The 20,650-nt window shown below is 44.8% G+C and overlaps 1 protein-coding gene across 3 annotated transcripts in view; it reads right to left on the bottom strand.

Moving 5' to 3' along the window:
• The window catches only part of abcb6a (ATP binding cassette subfamily B member 6 (LAN blood group) a), a 183,288-nt gene that overhangs the window by 142,568 nt on the left and 20,070 nt on the right, over nucleotides 1-20,650 (bottom strand). For all 3 annotated transcript variants that reach the window (XM_067986965.1, XM_067986966.1, XM_067986967.1), the window contains exons 4-6: nucleotides 18,501-18,690; nucleotides 1,710-1,802; nucleotides 467-659 (exon numbers count right to left, since the gene is read on the bottom strand). In XM_067986965.1, the coding sequence (XP_067843066.1) occupies nucleotides 467-659; nucleotides 1,710-1,802; nucleotides 18,501-18,690 (476 nt within the window). The remainder of the gene's footprint in view (nucleotides 1-466; nucleotides 660-1,709; nucleotides 1,803-18,500; nucleotides 18,691-20,650) is intronic.

The following is a 20,650-nucleotide window of genomic DNA, read 5'->3' as shown; positions in this document are numbered from 1 at the left end:
CACAGATTTAAGGTGATCAGCAAAAGAACCAGGAGCGACATGAGGAAAAAAATTTTACGCAGCGAATTGTAAAGATCTGAAATACACGGCCTGAAAGGGCGGTGGAAGCAGCTTCAGTAGTAACTTTCAAAAGGGAATTGGATAAATACTTGAAGGGAAAGAATTTACAGAGCTCTGGGGAATGGGAATAATTGGATAGCTCTTTCAAAGAAACGGCACAGGCACGATGGGTTGAATGGCCTCCTCCTGTACTGTACCTACTATGATAGGCTGTAAAGTGCTTTGGGATGTACAATCGTGTACATCCCGAGGCCGTGAAAGGCGTTGTATAAATGCACAGAGACAAATGATAACTGTAGGAGAGATTGTATAATTACACACAAAGAAAAAAAAAATAGAATCAGGTACATGAAACCCTGCTGAACCATCAAGAGTACTAAAGGGTGCTCCTCTTATCGCCAAGTACCTCAGCAAGGAGTTGATGCTGCTGGTGCCACGGTCCACGCTACGTAGGACTTCCCCAGTCTTCCTGCCAAGGTGCCAGCGAAGCGAAAGGGAGTGAAGGTGACCAAAGAGTCCAATCTGTACCTGGCGGTTGGTATATTGCTGGACTCGAATCCACATGAAGGAGCGTAGGTTGTTTACGAAACCTGATGCGCCTGAACAGAAACAAATTGCACTTATACACAAACTTGCAATGCACTTGGCAGCGCCCTCAACCAGACCTCACCGAACTTTTTAACTGGATGACTGCAGCACCCACAAATCATGCAGCAGAATCATACATTAGGTGTCAGGTGTGGCTCAGTCAGAAGGTCATGGGTACAAGTCCCACTCCAGGGACTTGAGCACAAAATCTAGGCTGTCACTCCAGTGCAGTGCTGAGGGAGTGTTGCACTGTCAGAGGTGCCGTCTTTTGGATGAGATGTTGAACCGAGGCCCCGTCTACCCCCTCAAACTGCACATCCAAATGGGCGACATCACTTACGGCCAAACTCTACACCTCTCAAAAGGAAGAGAAGGCTGACAATAGGAATGGGATGACAGTACGTCTGCTCCATCTCTACCCATAGATGCTCACTTCACCGATCCAGTTCAACACTTGGGTATCAGAATAACTAGGAAGGGTGGCCCTGCCGTAGGCTATGGTGAGCTGAAGGAGTCCTAATTGCTGTGTGGATCCTGCCATTCCGGGTACAGTGGGCTATCTGTATCCAACACTGTCTTAAGTTGACAGTCAATACGGAAGCGGTGATCTGAATGCACAGTTAAATTTTTCTTATATTCATTCTCTGGGTGAGTCGCTGGTCAGGCCGGCATTTATTGCCCATCCCTAGTTACCCTTGAGAAGGTGGTGGTGGGTCTTTTTGAACTAGTTGCGGTTGATACAACTGAATGGCTTGCTAGGCCATTTTAGAAGGCAGTTAAGAGTCAACCATGTTGGTGTGGGACTGGAGTCATGTAAAGGCCAGACAGGGTAATGACGGCAAGTTTCCTTCCCTAAAAAGGACATTAGTGAGCCAGTTGGGTTTTTACGACAATCAGACAGCTTCACGGTCACTTTTACTGACATCAGCTTTTTATTTCCTGATTTATTTTTGAACTGATAACTGCAGGATTTGAACTCACGTTCTCTGGATTATTAATCCAGTAACATAACCACTATGCTACCATACCTAATAAAGTAACAAAATTTGATACCCACTTACCTGCGCCACCTCCCTGCAGGAACTTGAGGAAGACGTACATGCAGACAGTCATGGCCAGAGTCTTCCAGGCAGCTCCTTCACTCAGCTTATTCACTACGCAACAAGAAGAGTACATTAATGTGGCAATGGAAGTCTCGTCAAGGGACTGCATTAGCGCAGATAATGCAAGTGACCCTCAAGAGCATGCTGGCGTGGGTAATGCGACTAACATCTCAGAGATTGCAAGAGCACGTAACTATGCAGGAAAAGCTCGAGCACAAGCAGCATGTATGATCTGAGCACACTCGTTAGCAAGGTGTCAGCCGTGGCTCAGTGAGTAGCACTCTTGGCTCAGAGTCAGAAAGTCGTGGGTTCAAGTCCCACTACTAAGACTTAAGCACAATATCTAGACTGACACGACAGTGGAGTGCTGCACTGTTGGAGGCGCTGTCTTTCAGATGAGACATTAAACTGAGGCCCTGTCAACCCTCTCAGGTGCATGTAAAAGATCCCATAGCACTATGTGGAGAAGAACAGTGGAGTTCTTCCCATGTTCTGGCCAATATTTATCCCTCAAAGAGCATCACTAAAAACATATTAGTTACCATACATTACATCATTGACTTTGAAGCATTTTGGGACGTCCTGAGGTTGTGAAAGGCGCCATAAGTTCCTTCTTTCTTCTGAGTTAAAACCCATAACGCTGTCTGCGCTCCTTTAGCTCCAAGTAAAACCGTTCTGTACAATTCTATCCAGTTCCTCATTTATGTTAATTTGATGCAAAAGAGTTTTACGAAAGAAAATTAAGGATTTTTTTGAAAGCAAAAGAAATTCAAAAATGAAAAACAGACATTTTGAAGCTTTTATTTGTAATTTTCCCACTAATTTCTTTCTTTCCTTGCACATCTTAGTTCTTCTTTAGTCAGGAGTCTCCACTCAGGAGAGGAGGCAAAGGTGCTACTGGCAACAGATCAACACCAGCGGTTTAAAGAAACATAAGACGACTCCTGTACCATTGACCAGCCTGTTGTACTCGAGTATTAGCCTCTCTGCTACAGAGGACTGCACGGTGTATGGGAAGAGGAGTGGGCACAGGCACAGTAACTTTCTAACAGTGCCCTTAATCCAAGTACAGTACCTTAAGAGGCTGAGTAACTTGACCGTTGGAGATGTCTGGAGTGTTGGAATCATAGTATCCTACAGCACAGAAGGAGGTCATTCGACCCATCGTTCCTGTGCTGGCTCTTGGAAAAAGCTATCCAATTAGTCCTGCTCTCCTGTTCTTTCCCCACAGCCTCTGAAATTTATCCTTTTCAAGTATATATCCAATTTACTTTTGTAAACTGCTATTGAATTTGTTTCCACCACCCTTTCAGGCAGTGCATTCCAGATCATAACAACTCCCCGTGTAAAAAAAAAAATCCCCTCATCTCCCCTCTGGTTCTTTTATCAATCACCTTAAATCTGTGTCCTCTGGTTACTGACCATCCTGCCAATGGAAACAGTTTCTCCTTATTTACTCTATCAAAACCGTTCGTAAGGGGGTGATTGTCCTATTCAAGATGTGTTGAATATACTTGCCTATAAGATGATACTGTTTCAGGATTAAAACAGGAGGGTTATCTTGTGAGCTTTCTTGGGTTTCCCTCCTGATCAAGGAATTTTTCAGATGACCCCCCCTACCCCCGCTGGCGGCTGTGGCTCCGCTCCTCCAGCACTGTGGTGTTTAATGGTGACTCTCCCTCCTACAGACTTCAGTCCTAGCTCCCGCCACTGATTTGAAATCTCCTCTCCTTGTAGCTATCGGGCTGGGCTGTCTCCGATTTTAAAGTAGAATTGGGAGCCCGTACTGACGTCAGGAACCAGAAGGGAGAGCAGTCAAAAACATCACAATGTTGGAGGAGTGGAGCAAAGTCACAGCTGACACCAGCAGCTGGTAGGGGGCATTCTGACGAAAGGTCTTCAACTTGAAACGTTAACTCTATTTCTTTCTCCACAGATGCTGCCTCATTGCTGAGCATTTCTAGCATCATCTGTTTTTATTCCATTTACCCACCTTTGCTCCATGTCCCTCGATACCCTTACCCAACAAAAATCTATCGATCTCAGTCTTGAAAGCTCCAATTGTGCCCCAGCATCCACAGCCTTTATGTGAGAGAGTTCCAGATTTCCACTATCCTTTGTGTGAAGAAGTGCTTCCTGATTTCACTCCTGAATGGCCTGGCTCTAATTTTAAGATTATGCCCCCTTGTTCTTGATTCCCCCACCAGAGGAGATAGTTTCTATCTACCCTATCAGATCCCTTTATAATATTAAACAAACACCTCTCAATCTCCTCTATGACTATACATAACCCAAGACCAGCAATCTGTAGAAAACCACTTAGACAGGGATCTTACAATGACTTTATATTTGTAATGTACCATTGGTGGGTCTTTCTGACTTCATTGATCCTTAGGAGGTACCAAACGGGTACTCAAAACAAGAGTTCAGAGGTTGTGTAACACAGCACCAGACATGGTGAGCCATGGAGTGGTGAGGATGATGGTTACTGAAGATCCTCAACTGTTCACTATTGGGGGGGAGGGGGATGCAAGGGATGAGTGTTGAGCAGCGTTTCCCCACAAAGGGGAAAAAAGGAGCGTTACATCAGGTTACTCTTGTCCATCTCACGACTAACATCAGAGCAGATTTAGTGAAAGATTGAGAGTGGCTCAGCAACCTACCCTCTCTCCTGGCTGAGGGTGCTCTACAGTGAGGGAAACCCAACAGGATGAGAGAGAAATAAAAACAGAAAATGCTGGAAATGCTCAGCAAGTGAGGCAGCATCTGTGGAGAAAGAAACAGAGTTACACCCTTGCAGGTCGATGGCCTTTCGTCAAAGAGAGTTTGGTCTTGTAATCATAGAAGGTTACAGTATGGAAGGAGGCCATTCGGCCCATCGAGTCCACACGGGCTGTATGCATGAGCAATCCAGCTAGTCCCACTGCCCCACCCTATCCCCGTAACCCTGCACATTGTTGCATTTCAAGTACTTATCTAGTTCCCTTTTGAAGGCCGTGATTGAATCTGCCTCCACCACCCCCTCGGGCAGTGCATTCCAGATCCTAACCACACCATGAGTTTTTCCTCATGTCGCCTTTGGCTCTTTTGCCAATTCCCTTAAATCTGTGTCCTCTGGTTCTTGACCCTTCCGCCAATGGGAACAGTTTCTCTTCATCTACTCTGTCTAGACCCTTAATGATTTTGAATACCTCTATCAAATCTCCTTGCAACCGTCTCTGTTCCAAGGAGAGCAATCTCAGCTTCTCCAGTCTATCCATGTAATTTAAGTCCCTCATCCCTAGAATCATTGTAGTAAATCTCTTCTACACCCTCTCTAAGCCTTCACATCCTTCCTAAAGTGCGGTGCCCAGAACTGGACACAATACTCCAGTTGTGGCCAAACCAGTGTTTTATAAAGGTTTAACATAACTTCCTTCCTTTTGTATTCTATGCCTCTATTTATAAAGACCAGGACCGGTATGCTTTTTTTAAACCACTTTCTCAACCTGCCCTGTCACCTTCAACGATTTATGTTCCTCCACCCCTTTTAGAGTTTCGCCCTCTAATTTATATTGCCTCTCCTCATTTTTCCTATTGAAATGCATCGTCTCGCATTTTTCCGCATTAAACTTCATCTGCCACGTGTCCACCCATGCCACCAGCCTGTCGATATCCTCTTGAAGTCTATCACTACCTTCCTCACTGTTCACTACACTTCCAACTTTTGTGTCATCTGCAAATTTTGAAATTGTGCCCTGTACTCCCAAGTCCAAGTCATTAATATATATTAAGAAAAGCAGTGGTCCCTGCACCGGCCCCTGGGGATCACCACTGCACATCTCCCTCCAGTCCGAAAACAACCGTTCACCACCACTCTGTTTCCTGTCATTTGGCCAATTCTGTATCCATGTTGTTATTGCCCCCTTTATTCCATGGGCCACAAACTTAATAGCAAGCCTACCACGTGGCACTTTTTGAAAATCCATATACACCACATCAACTGCATTGCCCTCATCTACCCTCTCTCTTACCTCATCAAAAAACCCTATCAGGTTAGTTAAACATGATTTGCCTTTAACAAATCCGTGCTGGCTTTCCCTAATCAATCCACACTCGTCCAAGTGACTGTCCCGGATTATCGTTTCCAAAAGTTTCCCCACCACCGAGATTAAATTGACTGGCCTACAGTTGTTAGGTTTATCTTAGTTGTGGAAATGTTCAGGATTCTCGCGAGTGATCTGAAGTAACTGCATCTTCAGCAGAGTCCATTCGGACCTCAACCAATGTCAAGAAGGCAGCTTAATTTCCATCGTCCTATTAATGAGACCACTGGCAGTAGCAGCATCATGGCTGTGCAGAAGCACTCACTGGTTACTTGCACTATTTCCCCCCCCCCCCCCTGAAATGGTCAGCCTCTATCTCAGCTCCAGCCAGTTCCTTTGAACTTAATTCCACTCTCTGAAGTCACTGCAGTCTTTTCACTGCAGATGCAGATTGAGAAACAAAAGCAGAAACACGTCCCACGTCAGTCTCCGATTCTCAGCGATCTCACTTTGGCACTCGTTTACACGAGCAGACAAAAGAAGCCTTGTCTCAGCCGGTAAACCAGCTTGGCATGGCCTTTGTTAAAGGAGCACTGCCCTTAATCTTAACTGGCAAGAAAGCTGACCTCCCCCCACATAGGTCGGCGAGCGTTCAAAAGATGGCATTTAACTCTCCGTCTCTTTAATGTCGCGCCAACACATTTCTGGTCAGGAGGAGCTCACGGGCCCTTTTGATATCCTTCGAAACCGGTTCAGGGAACAAGGGGGGAAAAGAGGGCAAGCGGTAAGGATTTTGTTTAAAAGGGTTAGATTTGACTGCTTTAAAAAAAAAGAAAGAGAAAAAGCAAAGCGTGGGGCCGAGTTTCATTAGAATCTATCAGAGTCTGAGTGCGACTGCTGCTCCAAGCGTATGGGAAATCCCACAATCAAGGCACTTGATGTCCAAGAACTGTATGGGGAGATAAGTTGGTATCCATGTGAAAACACACGCACAAATTACTTTTCTCAGATCGCTACTTGGACTGTTCTGCACACTGTCAATAATGTCATTCATAAATTAACCCATTCATTTCCCTATTTAAAATTTAAACAGACCTACTGGCTGGGCACAGACCCAGCATTTTCTTTTGACAATCAATTAAGTTTGGGGTGAGAGATGGGAAATGAGAGAGGCTGGGGGGAGGGGGGGGCGCAGAATACTGATAACTGCAGCTCAGAAGTGCTGGGCTCCTGCTTGTCTGAGTTAGATCCTGACTAGAATTTCCACATGGACTTCCCAGAGAGGGTGAAGTTCACTAGTTCAGTGCAAGTAACTACAAACTGGTCTACCCACGCTATGTGCATGTCTTGGGGGTCAACGATAAGCACGAACTGCACTTACTGGGGTTTCTAGGACTAGTCCACCGTGACCTTCTGACCCCAGAACACAGACTGGGCCCACAGGAGTTTCAGAGAGTTTGTAAAAAAGGTAATGCCATAATCATGGGCGATTTTAACTTTCACATAGATTGGACAAATCAAATTGGCAAAAATAGCCCTGAGGAGGAGTTCATAGAGTGTATTAGGGACTGTTTCTTGGACCAATACGTCGGGGAACCAACCAGAAAACAGGCCATTTTGGATCTGGTAATGGGTAACGAAACAGGATTAATTAATGATCTCAAAGTAAAGGATCCCTTGGGAAGCAGTGATCATAACATGAAAGAATTTCACATCCAGTTTGAGAGCGAGGATCTTAGGTCTGAAACTACTGTATTAAACTTAAATAAGGGCAATTATAAAGGAATGGTCACTGGGTCAAAATCCTGGAACTCTCTTCCTAACAGCATTGTGGGAGAATCTTCACCACACGGACTGCAGCGGTTCAAGAAGGCGGCTCACCACCACCTTCTCAAGGGCAATTAGGGATGGGCAATAAACGCTGGCCTCGCCAGCGACGCCCACATCCCATGAACGAATTTTTTTTTTAAATTGGCTAAAGTGGACTGGGTAAACAGATTAGATGGTATGATGGTGGATAAGCAGTGGCAAACATTTGAAAAGATATTTTATGACTCGCAACAAAAATATCTCCGTGAGGAGGAAAGACTCCACAAAAAGGGTGAACCAACCATGGCTAACTAAGGAAGTCAAGGATGGTATCAGGTTAAAAGAAAAAAGCATACAACATGGCAAAGATTACTGGTAAGCCCGAAGATTGGGAAAACTTTAAAAAACAGCAAAAGATGACTAAAAGAATAATAAAGAGGGAGAAAATAAATTATGAGAGTAAACTAGCAAGAAATATAAAAACTGACAGTAAAAACTTCGACAAGTATATAAAAAGGAAGAGGGTAGCTAAAGTAAACATTGGTCCCTTAGAGGATGAGACTGGGGAAATAACAATGGAAAACAAGGAAATGGCAGAGGAATTGAACAGATATTTTGTATCTGTCTTCACAGTAGACGACACTAATAATATACCAATAACAATAGAAAATCAAAGGGCAAAGGGGAGGGAGGAATTAAAAACAATCACTATCACTAGAGAAAAAGTACTAGGTAAACTAATGGGTCTAAAGGCTGACAAGTCCCCTGGACCTGATGGCTTGCATCCGAGGGTCTTAAAGGAAGTGGCTACAGAGATAGTGGGTGCATTGGTTGTAATCTTTCAGAATTCACTAGATTCTGGAAAGGTCCCAATGGATTGGAAAACTGCAAACGTAACATCCCTATTCATGAAGGGAGTGAGACAGAAAGCAGGTAACTGTAGACCAATTAGCCTAACATCGGTCATTGGGAAAATGTTAGAATCCATTATTAAGGAAGTAGTAGCAGGACATTTGGAGACTCATAATACAATCAAGGAGAGTCAACATGGTTTTATGAAGGGGAAATCACGTCTGACAAATTTATTAGAGTTCTTTGAGGAAGTAAAGGGCAGAGTGGATAAAAGGGAACCAATGGATGCAGTATATTTGGATTTCCAAAAGGCATTCGATAAGGTGCCACATAAAAGATTACTGCACAAGATAAGAGCTCATGGTTTTGGGGGTAATATACTGGCATGGATAGAGGATTGGCTAACTAACAGAAAACAAAGAGTCGGGATAAAAGGATCTTTTTCAAAATGGCAATCTGTAACTAGTGGGGTGCCGCAGGGATCAGTGCTGGGGCCTCAATTATTTACAGTATATATCAATGACTTGGATGTGGCCAAATTTGCTGCTGATACAAAAATAGGTGGAAAAGCAAGTTGCGATGAGGACAAAGTGTCTGCAAAGGGATACTGACAGGTTAAGCGAATGGGCAAAAATTTGGCAGATGGAATATAATGTGGGAAAATGTGAAGCCTTCCACTTTGGGAGGAAAAATAAAAAAGCAAAATATTATTTGAATGGAGAAATACTACAAAATGCTGCGGTAGAGGGATCTGGGTGTCCTCGTAAATGAAACACAAAAAGTCAACATACAGGTACAGCAGGTAATCCGGAAGGCAAATGGAATATTGGCCTTTATTTCTTGGAGAATAGAGTATAAAAGCAGGGAAGTCATGCTACAACTGTACAGGGTGCTGGTGAGACCACACCTGCAGTACTGCATACAGTTCTGGTGCCCTTATTTAAGGAAGGACATACTTGCATTGGAGGCAGTTCAGAGAAGGTTCACTAGGTTGATTCCAGGTATGGAAGGGTTGTCTTATGAGGAAAGATTGAACAGGTTGGGTCTATACTCATTGGAGTTTAGAAGAATGAGAGGAGATCTTATTGAAACATACAAGATTCTGAGGGGACTCGACAGGGTAGATGCTGAGTGAATGTTACCCTTCATGGGGGAATCTAAAACTAGGGTCATAGTCTCAGAATAAGGGGTCGCCCGTTTAAGACAGAAATGAGGAGGAATTTCTTCTCCCAGAGAGTTGTGAATCTTTGGAATTCTTTACCCCAAAAAGCTGTGGAGGCTGAGTCATTGAATACATTCAAGGCTGAGTTAGACAAATTTTTGATCAGCATGGGAGTCAAAGGATATGGGGAAAGGGCGGGAAAGTGGAGTTGAGGTAAAAATCAAATCAGCCATGATCTCATTAAATGGCAGAGCAGGCTCGAGGGGCCTAATGGCCTACTCCTGCTCCTATCTCTTATGGTCTTATGGTCTATAGGGACTAGTCTACCGTGACATTCTGACCCCAGAACACAGTCTGGACCCACAGGAGTTTCAGGGACTAGACCACCATGACCTTCTGACCCCAGAGCAGGGGCTGGTCCGACAGGGGTTTCTCCTGACTGCGGAACACAAAATCTATCCTTATCCTCGACGTTAAGAATTAATCTTTGATGCTAACACCAAGACATATTACAACTGGTGTGAAAATAAATGTGTTGGGTGCAGTGTGCACGTTCCCTTTTTTAAAAAAACTCAGTAGGACACATTAGACCCAGTTCTAAGCTTTCTGCTGCCTTATTATTCATCTCAATAAGGTTTGTTTATCAGCAGTGGACAATCATTGCTCACACTGTAACAGAAGCACGGGTCCCAGTTCAGACCCTTCATTTGTTTAAATGCAAACCAAAACTTGAGAGCAAATAAATAGTCTTGTAGGACACCTTATCACGTCTCTTAGAAACATCTCAGAGAGCTTCACGCAAAATGAATTACTTTGCTATGTAGAGATTGTTGTTGTGTAGGCAAATGCAACAGCAAGATCCCACAATTAGCAATGGGATGAATAACCAGTCAATCTTCTTTTGGTGTAGATTAAGGGAGGAATGTTAGACAAGACAGCAGGAGAACTCAAACAACAACAATTCGCATTTATATAGCGCCTTTAACGCAGTAAAACATTCCAAGGCACTTCACAGGAGCGATTATCAAACAAAAATTACACTGAGCCACATAAGGAAGTATTAGGACAGGTGACCAAAAGCTTGGTCAAAGAGGTAGGTTTTAAGGAGCATCTTAAAGGAGGAGAGAGAGGTAGAGAGGCGGAGAGGTTTAGGGAGGGAATTCCAGAGCTTAGGGCCTAGGCAGTTGAAGGCACGGCTGCCAATGGTGGAGCGAAAGAAATTGCGAATGCACAACAAGCCAGAATTGGAGTAGCGCAGAGATCTCGGAGGGTTGTGGGGCTGGAGGACGTTACAGAGATAGGGAGGGGCGAGTCCATGGAGGGATTTGATAACAAGGATGAGAATTTTAAAATCAAGGCGTTGCCAAACCGGGATCCAATATAAGTCAACGAGCAACGAGCACAGGGGTGATGAGTGAACGGGATTTGGTGCTAGTTAGGATACAGGCAGCAGAGCTATGGATGAATAATCAAATCTAGGGGTCTTCAACATTCACTTGAACCACCGGAACAGGTAGCTGACGCCTTAGTTTAACATCTCTGAACGCCAAAGTTGGGATTGTTTGAGTGTTCCCTCTCATCACATCTTCAACATGCAGCTCTTTGATTTACATTATTTTGATTCAATCCAAACACAGAATCTGTAAACTAGCTGTTCTGTGCCATTTGGCTCTGATTAGTTACAGGGCCACTTTTCATCAATCGCGTGAGCAGCTTAACTGCTTCGAGAAGCTTTAATTTAAGATGTGCAGCTGAATTAAGTTATCTTTCAAAATAGCAATAGCAGCAGCGTCTTCGTACCCTGCCATTCAGAGGCAATGAAACTTAGCTTTTTAATTAAACCGCGACAATCTTTGATCTTTTTCACTTTCCTGCCCCGGCCATCCCCCCTCCCTCACAACCCCCCCCCCCCCCACCACCGAACAGGCCACTCACTCTACCCACTTGGCTGAGGACCACTGTGTTTGGAGATCAGGGAGCATTTATACGGGACTCTCTCTCAGGAGAATAAATAGTCAGTGCAGAGTCCATAGTAGAATGTACATGGTCTGCGCAACAATCAGACGTCATGGGCTGAATGGTCTTTTCTAGTTCTATGTTTTCTTACTTTCTTGTCACAGGTCTCATGAATAGAAAATTGTCTTCTGAAAATCCAAGTAAATTATGCCCCCAGGACAGCCCTGGTCTTTCAATTTGAATTATTACAGTTCCCACCACTCACCACTTAAAACATCCATGTCTAAAATGGACAGTCGCTTATAGCGGCCAAAAAGAGATAACCATTAGCCATTTGCATTAACATCAATTTCAAAGTTGCCGGTTATAGCGTCTTAAGCGCTCCGTTTATTTCAGGTAGAAAAAGCTGTGCTTACTCACCCGTCCATCACAGACATCTGATCAAACTACGATTGTTACTCTTTTCTTATCTATTATGAACTCACAGAGCCAATGCCAAGGGAAAGTATTAAATTGATAATGTTTAATCAACTTTATCACAGAACTGCCTCCCCGTTCTAGACCGATGGACGCATTTTGGTCTTTACCCAAGTCCCAATAAATATTGTGGGCTGTATTAGTTCAGCTGAAGGACAGTTCCCTTAATGCTTTCTTCTGTCATTACTGCATGAATCCTGCTCCTGTCTGCAAATATTCTAACTGTCCTCTGTCGCTACCACGTTATAGACTCGGAGCAAGTCGTCTGGGGAAAGGGCGCTGGCAAAGTGGAAACTCTGGGCCGTGTACAGACTCGCAACAAAATATAAGATTAAATCTAGATATATTTCTATCCGCATTAACAAAGCTGCCGTAAGCCTGTCGGGCGCTGGTTCATCGACAGCTCTTTCAGTCAGCCTGATCTGTCCATGGAGATTGTGGTTGTTGTGGGCTTTGTAAGCAGACTCCTCCGGAACACGGGCTTGGTGAGCCCGGGACAGCTGAAAATCTTCAGTCACTCGCTGCAAGAAGCACTGGCAGAACACTACACATATCATTAGTTCCAAGACAAACCATCCGGTGTACCCGAATAGATCATATACCGACCATCAAATACAGCGGGCAAATCGCGTTCGCATGAACGCACCTACTATAAGTGGTGGAGACGGTAGCTCAAAGAATTCCATTAAATTTGTGAAGCGTGGCTTGTTGCTTCTAAATCCATGCTGACTCATCCTCGTGTTCAAATCCCTCCATTGCCTCGACCCTCCTCCAGCCCTACAAATCTTCGAAAACTCTGCATTCCTCCAATTCTGGCCTCTTGCACATTCCCCACTCCCTTCAGCCCCCGTCCCCCATTGGCGACTGTGCCTTCAGTCATCTAGGCCCTAAGCTCTGGAATTCCTTCCCTAAACCTCTCTCCTCTTCACCTTTAAGACACTCTTTAAAACCTACTTCTTTGACCAAGTTTTTAGTCACCTGTCCTAACGTCTCCTTATGTGGCTCGGTGTCAATTTTTGTCTGATTATGCTCCTGTGAAGCAGTTTGGGACATTTTCTTATGTTAAAGATGTTATATAAAATGTAAGTTGTTGTTGCCGACTGTTCTTTATGATCTCTGTGCTTCTTGGATGAAGAGTGACAACATACTGGTCAATGCTCCAAAGTTTTCCCCATTATCGACGTTGGGCTTACTGGTCTATAATGTCTACACTCCCATCTCGGTGCATTGTTGAATTACAATTATACAGCAATGTTTAGATTACTACCCCCTTAAAGTTTGTATATTTTACCTCCTGGCCACGAAGATGCCGACTCTTACTGAGATACTGATCCAGACACCAGCAGCCCTCTGGCACCTCACCCAAGTGGATGCTCTTCACGCGAGCCCAGATAAGAAATGTCGCAGACTATGCGACCTACGCAGGGGACTGCAGTTGAGAATCAAGTCCTCACCAACATTCACGCACACAGACACACACCTTCCAGCAGGAGTCACTGGCTGGCAGGAATTTCCCCCCCTCTATTCCAGGTATGCTGAGGTATGTTGTGGGCATTTACAGTATGCTGACACTACAGAATCAGCTGTGGCTCAGCGGGTAGCACTCTTGCCTCTAAGTCAGAAGGTTGTGGGTTCAAGTTCCACTCCAGAGACTTGAGCACATAATCCAGGCTGACACTCCCAGTGTCCGTAGTAAGGGAGTACTGCATTGTCGGAGGTGCCGTCTTTCAGATGAGCCACATCTGCCCTCTCAGGTGGACATAAAAGATGCCACGGCATTATTTCGAAAAAGATCAGGGGAGTTCTCCTAGTGTCCTGGCCAATATTTATCCCTCAACCAACACTTAAAACAGATGATCCGGACATTTATTTCATTGCTGTTTGTGGGATCTTGCTGTGCGCAAATTATCTGCCGCATTTCCTACATTACAACAGTGTGTACTTCAAAAGTACTTCATTAGCTGTAAAGCGCTTTGGGACATCCTGAGGTTGTGAAAGGAAGCTATATAAATGTAAGTCTTTCCTTCTTTTTAAATCTGTTGTAATGTATTATTTTACTTGTTATTAACTCAGTGATGCTTGTTCCAGCAGGATTCTGGCACTATAGATATATGACATACAATAAAGTTGTGTTTCATACTTTGGAAAGCTCAGGATGTTTTCTGACAAGCGGATCAGTTTTTGGTGCTGAAGGATGATGATAGTTTCTAGTTGACAACTGTTTATATTGAAAAGAAGTTGGGTTTGACTGGCCGAGACTGCCCTCTCCTGACTGTGAGGCAGTAGTGCCACTAGTTCAAAGCATTTCCAACTATCACTACTCAGAGTGCTGAAGATAGAGCTGGATCCAGTTTACTGTGTGGATTGACCATATCATCAACAAGCTGTATTGATGTCGAAATGTCTGTAACCCTTGAGCCTCCCACTAATCAATTCAGGGTTCATGGCAATACTATGAGGAGGCTTTATACATAATGTGGAGATGCCGGTGATGGACTGGGGTTGACAATTGTAAACAATTTTACAACACCAAGTTATAGTCCAGCAATTTTATTTTAAATTCACAAGCTTTCGGAGGCTACATACACAGAGCCAGAGCTTGGATCCTTAGGAACAAGCAACATCAAAGTAATAAGCAATCGTTGCAAGAACAACTACTTGCATTTACATAGTGCCTTTAACAGTGAAATGTCCCAAGGCGTTTCACAGGAGCGTTATCAGACAAAATTTGACACCGAGCCAACATAAGGAGATATTAGGACAGGCGACCAAAAGCTTGGTCAAAGAGGTGGGTTTTATGGAGCATCTTAAAGGAGGAGAGAGGTAGAGAGGTTTAGGGAAGGAATTCCAGAGCTTAGGGCCTAGGCAGCTGAAGGCACAGCCGCCTATGGTGGAGCGATTAAAATCAGGGATGCGCAAGAGGCCAGAATTGGAGGAGTGCAGAGATCTCTGACAGTTGCAGGGCTGGAGGAGGTTACAGAGATAGGGAGGGGCGAGGCGATGGAGGGATTTGATAACAAAGGATGAGAATTTTAAAATTGAGGTGTTGCAAGAAGTAACAAAGCGCATTGTGGCAAAATGACTGTAGTAGGCAGGGCACGTGTGCCCTGTGGCTGAAGACTGGCACCTTGAAAGACGGTGGAATGGGGACCCAGCTGGGAGAAGAATAACAGGAGGCCAAAGCTGGGATAGGAGTGTAACGGAAAAGCCAAATGGAAGAGTGAGGATAGGCAGAGAGTTGCAGCTGCCCAACAGTGGGGACAGAGCAATGATGAGGTCTTGCAGCGCATGTACGATCGACCTGCTTATAACCGGCTGGCTATACAGTTAAATCAGAAGCAGGGCGAGAAGAGAATCCTTTTTAACCCAGGTGTTTTGTGGCAGAAATTGTTTTATGTTCATCAACATTACGCACAAAGAAAAAAAGATTTCAAATCTAATTTGCTATTCTTGTTTCATATCTTCCTACAAGGAAAAGTTAGTGGTAGATTTTGACTTTGTGCGCTAGTGTAAAACGGGTGATAGCAAATTGGCAGGCCGTTTTACATCTCTCCCATTGAAGTAAATGGAAATAAAAACATTCTACGAAGGACTCTGCACCGTCTAGTTATTCTCCTGAGAGTCCCATATAAATACTCCCTGATCTTCAAACACAGTGGTCCTCAGCCCACCTGGGTAGAGCGAGTGGCTGAACACTTCAAAATCCAATGTTATGCACCCATACTCAACCAACCTATCTTGCCAATCTGCTCACTAATGACCCTAAAACCCATGAGAACTAACAAGTGCTGTCACCACTGTTCCCTCTAAGCTGCGCCCGTGCGTGGCGGCGCAGCAGTCTGTTGTTTGCCACGCACCTATTCATTCCGTCCATGAGCCAAACCTGGGCCATGAGGTGTCACCATCAGTCACATCTGGTGAATATAAATAAATTATCTTGTTGCGTCTGGTGGATCTTCATATCCGGCGGAGTGGATGCGCTGGAGTTTGGAATTGGCACAGGCCCTAGTCGTCCTCGTGCTTTGTGTCTGCAGCTGCTCCCGGGCCTGCTGCCCGTGCTTGGATCCAACTCTGTGCGCACCCGTGACCATGAAGAATCAGTTTGAGGCGGGTGTTTGGGGGTCGGGGTTGGGTGTCCCGGGTGTCGGGTATGTAAACAACTAGGTCCTGTAGATCAAGATCCCTTCAGGTTCAATCCCCTCTCTGGCTGAGTTAGCCAATGGTGGGGACACTACACTTACCTTCCGTGTTACTGGACTAGGGCGGGGAGAAAGGTTCCGTATTTACTGCAGACTTAAATCCAGCAATCCCTACTGGAAAGTGTGCGTGCATTCAGATAAGGACATTTTTGAATTTCAGCTGCGTTTCCCCCATGATCAAATAGCCATCGGCAAACACAGCATTGCACAGGCCAGACCAGGGACTGGACCTGGCACCTAATATGCATGGTTTGATTCCACAGCAAATTAATAAATGAGCCATTGTTACACCCCATTTGTGCCATGTACCTGTGGCATTGGCAAAGCTGGAAGCACCAACAAGACAAATGTTTCCAGCTGCACCTCAGGTAGCAGGGTCACCTCTGCCTGCAACGCTAACAGAAGTACACAGCCTTCACTGTCCCGGCTCATATGTGAAGAATGGTCATTTGGATGAGGTACCGGAGGACAGCTAACACTCTCAGAGCTGTACCTCAATGTAAGTCACTAACTGAAGAGGAGAAAGGGGAGAAAGTGGCAGATTCCAGAAGCAGGGGAACATTGTGCATCTGCATGCCTAAGTAGTAAAGGCTTAGGTTTTTACCATGGTAGTAGCAGTGGTTGTTTGCTTCCATCTCTGTTAGGGGATATAATCACTGCTGAAACAATGGCATTTGAATGTGTTGAAAGACATTAGTAACTTCTGTACTATGGTCTCAATAGGCAGATTCTGAGGTCTATTGGAGGCTAATTATTGAGGGAAGTTTCTATATACTAGCAAAAAATCCCAGGCTCCTACCCTTGCGAAGAGACAAGGTAAGAAAGGTCAGAAAAAGCAGAAGGAAACGACTGGCTTATTCCTTATACTTTTGACGTACCCAATATGATGTCCGAAATGCGACATCTCAAGTGCGATGGACTCATGCTAGGTCCAAGACATATACTGTATATCAGGCACAAAAAAGTTACTGATCTCATGAAAATAATGAACTCCAAGGCGCATGTGTATTGGGGTAGTTAACACGCCAATAGCCGTTTTAGCGGACAATTTCACCTTGTGCTTGAACAACCCCTGGCTTGATAAAGCCCTGATGTACTTGCACCTCAATGCCTCATTATTTTTCAGAAGTTTTGCCAGTTCTGCCCCATTTAGACTGAGCTGGACCATTAAATCATATAGCTGCTCCACAGGCTTCTAGCAGAGACACAGCCTTTATTTACACAATGAAAACATTCGAACCAGAGACAGTCACCCTCTACTTCTCTATCATCTGGCCCGTCATCTACAGTCTCTGGAGGGGTGATTTTAACCCCGAAGAACAGGCGCAATGGGGGCAGGTGAGAGTTGAAAATAGTTGGTTTTTTTGGGTTGCAACTGCAAAATTTTCGGACTTTGCATTCCCGGTGGGAAGCCTGTACTTTTACGCGCCCAAGTTAAACCCGGGAATAATGCTGGTTTGTGGTCGCGACCCAAAAAACAACTATTTTCAACTCCCACCCACCACCAACCCACCTGTTCTTGGGGGTTAAAATCACCCCCTGGGTCTCAATCAGGATGTCCCCATTCCTCTGGTGGCAGCGTTTACTTCCGAAATTTCTTTAACCAGTTTTGTTTAATTAAAAATCCTTGCCAGCTCGCCTTGTTACAATTATCCATTATTTTGTACATTTGTTCTGTTTGTTATATACCCTGAATAATGTTTTCTAAAAAGATGTTCTATTCAATGTTGAGATTTTTTTTTTATGGTGGCGCACACAACCTTTATATCAGTGCACAAACCCAAATTCATTCAGTGCATGGCCTAAAAAAATTTAGAGGGAACTAGACATATTCAGAGGAAAACAATTAAAAACGGCCATAAAAAAAAATCAAATGGGACTCTGGATTTTATATATAGAGCAGTGAATATCAATGCAAGAAAGTGAGACTGACTTTGTGCAAGACATTGGTCAGGCCACAGTTCAGAAACACTTGCATGTATACAACGTCTTTCACAACCTCATAACGTCCCAAATACAGTTTAGTTCTGATTCTGTGTCTTTCCTCAACCCCACCCCCATACTGATCAGTCAGGGATTGCTGATACTGGCATACACATACTGTAGGAAATATTTTCTCCTCTGCATAGTTTATAGCTCCTTCTCTTCCCCCGTTCTCCTACCCCCAGCATTCAGTCTTCACACTCCGGGGAAGCACCAAAATCAGGTTTTCAGGGGAGCTCGTGGGAAAAAAAATAAAATCAATAACGAAAAAAATGTAAGAACTTACCGATGTTTTTATAGTAGATGGGTACGAAAACATTGATGACGCGTTCTACCGCAAGTAGACCCAGGCAGAAAAGGACCAGACCCTGCAGCAAGACATTCCCTTTAGGCCACATGTACGGCACAAGCAAGCACACCTTCGTACGGAAATCTTTCCATGTTGATTGACTGCTTTGGTTCTGATTTAAGAGAGGCTGGAAAGGAAAAGGAAAATGTTCAGAGGCTCAGACGCAAAACTTTTAAAGTGGAGACTCCAACCCAACCCTTACACCCAAGCCACCTCCCAGGAAAAGGCAAGTCGAGCAGAGTATGGAAACGCAGCCAATAACAGCAACCTCAACCTGCAGGGCCACCAGTTCAGCAGAACCCCCTCACTGCTCCACCCCAACTAAACCTCGAGGACCAACACCAAACAAACTGTGTTAACTCATTGTCACTGCATGACTACACCAAGGAACCAATGCATTGATGCAAGCACCATGCGATCAAAATGTTCAATGACATAGGAAAACGTGCATCTCAATGTAAACTCTTGAAAATCCAATTTAAAAAGAGTGATTCAAGATATTCTAACCCAGCAAGGCTACTCTACATGTTGGTCAGCCATTTGGGAGAGACCGATGAATTGGATTTTTTGGCCCCCTCCTGTGCTTAGAAGCCAGGTAGTTGGAGTGCACCTGAAGTGCACTAGCGACCTGAACCCAACTCTATTTCATTGTTTGTCCTGAACCTAGAAATGGGGGCAGAGATTCTGAGGGGGGTGGGAAAACAGGAAGTACTAAAAAAAAATGGAAATTTCAGATGCAGTGGTTACAGATAGCCTGATGAAGTTAAAGAAAGACAAGAGAAAAGAACTTGCATTTAAGCAGCACCTTTCACGACCTCAGGACGTCCCAAAGCGCTTTACAGCCAATGAAGTACTTTTGAAGTTTAGTCACTGTTGTAACTTAGGAAATGCAAAAGCAAATGTGCGTGCAGCAAGGTCCCACAAACAGCAATGAGATAACGGCCACATAATCAGTTTTAGTGATGTCGGTCGAGGGAATAATATTGGCCAGGACACCGGGAGAACTCCCCTGCTCTTCTTCGAATAGTGCCGTGGGATCTTTTATGTCCAACTGGGAGAGCAGACGGGGCCTCGGTTTAACGTCTCATCCAAAAGACGGCACCTCTGACACTGCAGCACTCCCTCAGTACTGCACTGATGTGCTAGCCTAGATTTTCAAGTCTCTGGAGTGGGGCTTGAACCCACAACCATATGACTCAGAGGCAAGAAAGCTACCACTGAGCCATGGCTGACACCTACAAGACACAACATAGGAGAAGGATCAGGAGGTGTTGGTGGGTAGCTCACCTAAACCAACAGCACAGTGCAGCAGCAGCAGTAAGGGAAACTAACTGGTTCTTGAAATGTAGAGTCAGATGGAAAAAGCACAAATCCCAGGAAGGGTTAATGAGTATGTACATGGCACAGGGTCGGCCACACCTGGTGTACTGTGTACCGGCTTAAGTGTCAGGGTGTATCAGCCTGGGAGCACCGGTGCTGACCCTGCTAAAGATCACGGGGGTGGGTCCCTCAATCTACATCCAAATGGTGGGTATCTATTCCACGGGTGCAAGAATCTGAGGTACCCATCCATTGAAGAAGCCACATTAGGTGGCGATGGTTGCCATATTCCCTCCCCCACAGAAAGAAGCTTTTTGACCTCCTCTGCTCTTTTGCAAAAGGGCCGATACCAAAAGCAAAAAAACCCATAACACTTGAATTTTTGGGGGTCCAGGACACGATCCATAGCTGGACCTTAAGGTGGGCCCCACTTCCGTCATTTAGCAGCCTGGTGTGCTCAATTTCACCAGGAGTACCGGCCGCCAGTGATCCATTGCTCCTCTGAGGGGCCAGGGGCCCATTGGGAATCCCAGGCCCCATCCCCTCCGACACTATTGGCTTTGCTCGGGACAGGTGGAGATTCCACCCTCAATAAGGCTGAGCTGGAACTCCCCATGCAAGGCTGGAACCCTTTGCATCTGGGTCCCTGGCCTAAATTCTACCCCTTCCATTGCACTCCTGTCCAAGTTACTGAGGGAATGCTCTGGAAGGGCAGTGAGATTTTTGTCCCTCTTAAAAGGAGTTCAATTTATCAATTACCTTAATAT

Source organism: Heptranchias perlo, chromosome 7 (genome assembly GCF_035084215.1).
Source record: "Heptranchias perlo isolate sHepPer1 chromosome 7, sHepPer1.hap1, whole genome shotgun sequence".
Lineage (NCBI taxonomy): Eukaryota > Metazoa > Chordata > Chondrichthyes > Hexanchiformes > Hexanchidae > Heptranchias > Heptranchias perlo.
The sequence above is the reverse complement of the archived record's forward strand: the minus strand, read 5'-3'. Positions and strand labels throughout refer to the sequence as shown.